This window comes from Pan troglodytes, chromosome 8 (assembly GCF_028858775.2).
Source record: "Pan troglodytes isolate AG18354 chromosome 8, NHGRI_mPanTro3-v2.0_pri, whole genome shotgun sequence".
Lineage (NCBI taxonomy): Eukaryota > Metazoa > Chordata > Mammalia > Primates > Hominidae > Pan > Pan troglodytes.
The window spans coordinates 36,448,105-36,455,012 of NC_072406.2; the positions used below are offsets into that span (position 1 = coordinate 36,448,105).

A 6,908-nucleotide genomic window follows, 5' to 3' on the forward strand; every position below is an offset into this window, starting at 1 on the left:
CTGCATTTACCCCAACCTGTTAATATCTACTCTTGCTTTAGGGTTTAAATTCTAATATTTTCCTTATCTCCCTTCAGGCTCCAGTTATGCTAGTCCTGCTAGGCACGTGGTGGGTATGGTAAATATTATTTGATGACGGCCTTGTTAACAGTCTTGTCTTCTGTTTCAGAACACCAGCTAATGAAAGAGTTAAGCGTGAAGTACTTCATGCACAGAGCAACAGATGCTCAACAAATCAGTGATGAAATCCAAGAATGGTAATTTCCTTTTTCTAATTAGCCATGAGAGCTTCAAGCTCCCAATGGGGTAGTTACCAGAATTTGAAAAGTTAGACAGTCATTTACCCTCTTCTGAGTTAATCTGCATAAGCGGCTGGAGTGACCTGAGCTGGGACCCTGCCAGTCATACTGCCCAAAGATAATTAAAAGCCCTGGCTAGGGTCAAGGGACCTGGATAGTAATCTTGGCTTCACCACTGTCTGACAAACCTTGGAAACTCGCTTTCCATCTACTCATTCACTTAGTAAATATTAATTAGGTCCAATTATGGGCCAGGCACGGTGTTAGGGGATGGAAATATAAGAGCAAGACCCAAGTCTCTCAATTCCTGGAATTCACTTTCCACTGGAAAGGTGGGGACCGGAGTACAGCCTACATCACCTACAGGTTCAGTCTCCCTATCTCTAAAATGTTAGGACAACCTCTGGGTTCAATTCGAATGTTTAGGCCCTGTTAATTAGCATTTGATCACAGCTCAGAATATAGCAAAAGTCTCCCACTACCTCTGGCTTTCCCTTACAAAGGCGGGTATTACAAAAAGACTCGGTAGAAGTATTTTCTATAGTCTATCTTGCCCCGGAATGCAGGTCACGACTTTCTCCACCGCTTTTGACCTCTGGCTAGCATTCGCACCTATTCTCAAAGGGCCCTAAGTGATACTGCATTTGGTATTCTGAGAAAGCTTGTTTATAAAAGCCTAAAAGGCTTCCTTGCTTTCCCCCAAGCCAGATATTTGCCAAATGCCATAGGTCAGAGGTGCAAAGTTGGTTTTGTCTTAGCAAGGCAAGAGAATCCACTAGCGGACTCACCCTTACCGGTGAGTCCAAGGAAACGCATAGAAAAGACACAGTGGTAAAACTAGCTGGGCACCTGTAATCCCTGCTCAAGGCAAGGCTGAGGAAGGGGGATCACTTGGGCCCTGGAGGTCGAGGTCGCAGTGGGACATGATGGCGCCACTGCACTCAGCCTGGAAGGCAGAGCAAGACCTTGCCTCAAAAAGAAAAAAAAAAAAAAAAAGGAAAAGACGCGGTGGTTCCACGAGTGGTGGCTAGGACCCATAATCCCAACACTTTAGGAGATCGAGGCGGGAAACAGCTTGAGGCCAGTAGTTCGACACCAGACTGGGCAACTGTGGTGAGACCCTCGCCTTAAAAAAAAAAAAAAAAAAGAAAGAAAGAAAATTAGCCGGGTGCGGTGGTGCACACCTGTGGTTTCCAGTTACTCTGGAGGTTGAGGCGGGAGGATCGCTTGAGCCCGGGAGGTCAAGGCTGCAGTGAGCTATGGACTGCGCCACTACACTCTAGCTTCGGAGACAGGTAAGACCCCCATCTCTAAAAAGATAAAAGAAAAGAGGCAGTAGTGAATGCAAGCAGGGATGGTAGCCCATGACCAGCAGAGGCCAAACAGACTTTAAGGCAGCATTCCGTTCTCCACACCCATGCCGGAAGCTTTCCTGCCACGCAAGCTTTCCGAGCATGCTAACTCGCCCCAAGCAGCTCCCATCCCGCAGCATCCACTGCAGTCGCTGAGGAGAGTGGCGCAGCGCAGAAACCAGTGCCCAGGTGGGGGAAGCGGTCCGTGGGAGTCACGTGGGCGGGAGGCCCAGCCAGGAATCCCAGGACTGCTCAGGCCTCCGCGCCCCCGGCCTCGCCCCGCCCGCGCGCGCTCGCGCGCTGAGGGCCACGCCCGTGACGTCGGCGGAGCGCGGTAGGGGGCGGGGCGCGGGCCGGAGTGGGCGGGGCGAGCAGGCGCGGCTGAATCGGGCGCCGCAAAGAGCCGCGCATTCCAGTGAGTCCACGTGACGCGGTCGCGAGGCCTGAGGTAAACAACCGCGGCCCCGCCTCCCGGGCCTCCGCGCGCACCGCGCTCCTCCTCGCCGGCGGGACGCGCTCCAACGGGGCGGGCGGCTTCCTCTGTGAGTCCCCAGCGGCCGCCGCGGGCCGAAGCAGCTGCAGCGGGCGCGGCGCCCCGGGTCTGCGGGCCGAGCGCACCGGCAGGGGTCGAGCTCGCGTCCCGTCCCCGCCCCCCCGCGCTGTGGCGCAGCAGGAATTTGGCCGGGACCCGGGCGCTATTCGCGGCTGCTGACTCGCGGCGGCCGGCGGCCTTTCGCTCATCTCTATTCTGGGGCCGTTGGGTCACCGCGCTCCGCCGGCCCCCTCCCCCGGGCCCGGAGGGTGTGTCCCCCGCTCCGGGGCTCGCCGCGCCTATAAGGGGCCGAGCGGCGGGCAGGGACATGCAGCTCTACAGCAGCGTCTGCACCCACTACCCCGCCGGGGCCCCGGGTCCCACGGCCGCCGCCCCCGCGCCACCCGCCGCCGCTGCCCCCTTCAAGGTCTCGCTGCAGCCCCCGGGAGCCGCCGGCGCCGCGCCCGAGCCCGAGACCGGTGAGTGCCAGCCCGCCGCGGCCGCCGAGCACCGGGAAGCCGCCGCTGTCCCCGCCGCCAAGATGCCCGCCTTCTCCTCCTGCTTCGAGGTGGTGTCCGGGGCCGCCGCGCCCGCCTCCGCCGCCGCCGGCCCGCCCGGCGCGTCCTGCAAGCCGCCGCTGCCGCCGCACTACACGTCCACCGCACAGATCACCGTGCGGGCCCTGGGCGCCGACAGGCTCCTGCTGCACGGGCCCGATCCCGTTCCCGGCGCCGCGGGCTCCGCCGCTGCCCCGCGCGGCCGCTGCCTCCTGCTCGCCCCGGCGCCCGCAGCCCCGGTCCCGCCGCGGCGGGGCTCCTCGGCCTGGCTCCTGGAGGAGCTGCTGCGGCCCGACTGCCCCGAGCCCGCGGGCTTGGACGCGACACGGGAGGGGCCCGATCGGAACTTCCGACTGAGCGAGCACCGCCAGGCCTTGGCCGCCGCCAAGCACCGAGGCCCCGCGGCGACCCCGGGGAGCCCCGATCCCGGCCCCGGTCCGTGGGGCGAAGAGCACTTGGCGGAGAGGGGCCCCAGGGGCTGGGAGAGGGGCGGCGACCGCTGCGACGCGCCCGGTGGGGACGCGGCGCGGAGGCCCGACCCAGAGGCCGAGGCACCCCCCGCCCGGAGCATCGAGGCCGCCCCAAGTAGCGCGGCGGAGCCGGTGATCGTCTCCAGGTCGGATCCCAGAGACGAGAAGCTGGCCCTGTACCTGGCCGAGGTGGAGAAGCAGGACAAGTATCTGCGGCAGAGGAATAAGTACCGATTCCACATCATTCCAGACGGCAACTGCCTCTACCGAGCTGTCAGCAAGACGGTTTACGGGGACCAGAGCCTGCACCGGGAGTTGAGGGAGCAGACGGTGCACTACATCGCCGACCATCTCGACCACTTCAGCCCCCTGATTGAGGGCGACGTGGGGGAGTTTATCATCGCTGCTGCCCAAGACGGGGCATGGGCCGGGTACCCGGAGTTGCTGGCCATGGGGCAGATGCTGAATGTGAATATCCATTTAACTACTGGAGGGAGGCTGGAGAGTCCCACGGTGTCTACCATGATTCATTATTTGGGCCCAGAGGATTCCCTGAGGCCTAGTATTTGGCTCAGTTGGCTCAGTAACGGACACTATGATGCTGTATTTGATCACTCCTATCCTAACCCAGAGTACGACAACTGGTGCAAACAAACTCAAGTGCAAAGGAAACGCGACGAAGAACTTGCCAAATCTATGGCCATATCCTTGTCTAAAATGTATATTGAACAAAATGCATGCTCTTGAAATGTCTCAAAACCTTACACCCTGGGAATAATTGCGTATATAACTTGTGTTTGGAGAATCACATGAACTTTAATCAGGGTAATAGCACTTTCAAACTTGCTAGTAGATTTTACTGTAGGTGTAATGCCTTAATCATCTTTTTGAATGTTTTCTCAGAGCTGGAGGTTGCTGGGCACCTAAATGATGTTTCATGATAGCTTTGGGTGATTTTACTGCTATTTATAATTTGCTGTATAAAGTGAGCATTACTTAATTTGCAAGCTGATTTCTCACAGTGTAAATTTGTTCATTCCTGGTAGTCTATTTTCTATAAAAATGTATTTTTGCACAACATTTTTAAAAACTGGTGTACCTTCATCTATGACGTGTTCCATTTTGACAAACAGCTTTCAGGCGTAAATCCAGAGAAGTGCTTTATATGAAATGTATTATTTTGAACAGAGTTTGTGATTTGGTAGTTACTTTATGTTGTTGAAATTTGAATTTCACAATTCTTAGATAATTATTTCAAATAGATATTGATGCATTCTTGTTACCAGATGTTTGGCCCATTCCATTTTGATGAAACAGAGCTGTTGTTTTGGAAGTCATTATTTTTCTAGAAATGGCGAATCTTTTAAAGAAAATTACTTAATGGAAGGTTGTGGGAAGGTGTTTTTTTGTGTTTTTTTTTTTGGTTTTGTTTTGTTTTTCCTCTTTTAAGGGATAGTAGCAGGTCTTACTTGAATGAAAGTCTGATATTTGCTGATGGCAGAATGATTATTCTGTACCCTGGTTGATGTGTAGAGTAGATTGTCTGGTGCTCTCAGTTGTTTTTATTTACATTTGTCACTTTGTTGTAAGAGAATGTTAACATGGTATAAAACTCTGTGACAAGATAAGCCTCCTGCTTTATATAACTTCTTGAATCCAGCTAAGAGATTTATAAACTAATGGCATAAATGTCTGGAGCCAACCTTGGCAGTTATAGCAGGAGAACACTGTCTTAATATTTCTTTACATTCTTTCAAAAGGCAAAATAGGATTGCCCTGTATTAATGTAGAAATGTCTGTAAACAGAGCTTGTATGGTTTGCTGGGTCAAACAATGTTTCCAACTTAAAATCAATCTCATTGCCACTTTAACTACTTTTAGTCATATTTATTAAGTAATGCAGTTTGTACTTTTTTTATTTTGTAACATTTTGTGATTTTTTTGTACAAAACTGTATTTGTACAATAGAGCAATTCCCAGCTGATGGAATGAATGAATAAAATGCAAAATTATACTTTTACAATGCCTTTTTGGATAGAGTGGTTTTTAAATTGTGATGTTTGTAGGAAACTTTCTTGCACGTATGCATGTACACAATTTTTTTTTTCCATAAAGATGCCGCAGCAATAGAGAGGTTTCCTAAATTCTCACATGAAGAGGATAGGCTAATCATGAGTAATTTCAAAGGATAAGTCTGAATAAAATATAATTTAAAAGTGGAGTAATCCAAGAAATTACTCTCATTATTTCTAATTATAATTTGTGTCTACAGTTGTAGCTGTACCTATTGGCTAATGAAAAAGGAAGTGTAAGTTTTGTGTCAGCCAGCAGAATGTCTAATTAAATGTCATACTTTTGTATTCCACTCACTCTCAGTATAGAGTTTAACGTTTTAAAGAGTAACCAAAGAGATGCCCTAATTTTTGTCTAGTCTGGCCTCTTGAGACCACGGGAATCTGTTTTAAGATGTTGAAAAGTGCATGCTATAGTTTGAATATATGTGTCCCACCACCCCAAATTCATGTGTTTGTCCCCATTATGGTGGTATTAAGAGGTTGGGCTTTTGGGGAAGTGATTCAAGGCATGAGCGCTCTGTCTTCATGAATGAATTAGTGCCTTTTATAAAAAGGTCTGGAAGCAACTAGCTTAGGCCCATTTTGCTGTTCTGTCGTTCTGCCACAGGAGGACACCTAGATGGTGTCATCTGTGAGGAAGGGGCCTCCGCCTGATGTGGAATCTGCGAGGACCTTGATCTTGGGCTTCCCAGCCAACAGACTGTGAGAAATACAAATTTCTGTTCTTTATAAATTATAGGTATTTTGTTGCAGTAGCACAAATGGACTAAGTTGGTGCACCTGTGTGCATAATGTTGGGGTATGTGTAATGCATAAGAAAAGCAGCTATTTTGGATATTTTACTTTTCAGTTAGTCATTTAGACATCACAGTCATAGACACAACTGAACTTGATTGAGTTCATTGGTTAACCACATTCTTGGAAGGATGCCGTTGAATATCAAGGAAAGAATTTGTCAACGGTTTAAATGTTTACTAATCACAGATCTCTGGATTTTTGTGTGGGTAAGTTTTGCTTCATGGCTTCAGTAAGTAATTTGGGAAGAAAGAAATTCTATTACTTGAATTACCTGGCTACCCCTTTTCTCCACTTGATTTAGAGCTGTATAACATTTGGAGATGCTTAAAATTTTATACAAGTATGAGTAGAACACACAAGAATTCCTAAAAAGCCTTCTGTAAGCCTATTACTGTTTTAGGTAGCTTCTTCTGTGTTCTGTTTCAGTTTCAAATTAGGATTCCAAGTCCTGATTTCTTTTCTTTTTTCTTACGTTTTTATTGAGACAGGGTCTCCCTCTGTCACCTAGGCTAGAGTGCAATGGCACAGTCATGGCTCACTGCAGCCTCAACCTCAGAGCTCAAGTGATTCTCCCACCTCAGCCTCCTAAGTAACTGGGGCTACAACAGTCGTCCAGCATCACACCCAGCTAATTTTAAAAAAAATTTTTTAGTAGAGATGTAGTCTCACTATATTGCCTAGGCTGGTCTTAAATTCCTGAGCTTAAGTGATCCTCCTGCCTCAGCCTCCCAAGGTGGTGGGATTACAGGCATAAGTCACCCTGCCCAGTCCTGTTTTTAAATTTAATTTTAACATTTTGTTTATTATTTTTGAGACAGGGTGTTG

At 49.8% G+C, this 6,908-nt stretch overlaps 1 protein-coding gene across 1 annotated transcript; it reads left to right on the forward strand.

The window, feature by feature from the left end:
- The first annotated feature begins 2,078 nt into the window (after positions 1 to 2,078).
- Positions 2,079 to 5,233, forward strand: OTUD1 (OTU deubiquitinase 1). Its single transcript, XM_521426.9, has one exon. The coding sequence runs from the start codon at positions 2,512 to 2,514 to the stop codon at positions 3,955 to 3,957; it is 1,446 nt and encodes a 481-aa protein (XP_521426.6). The 5' UTR covers positions 2,079 to 2,511; the 3' UTR covers positions 3,958 to 5,233.
- Positions 5,234 to 6,908: the final 1,675 nt, after the last annotated feature.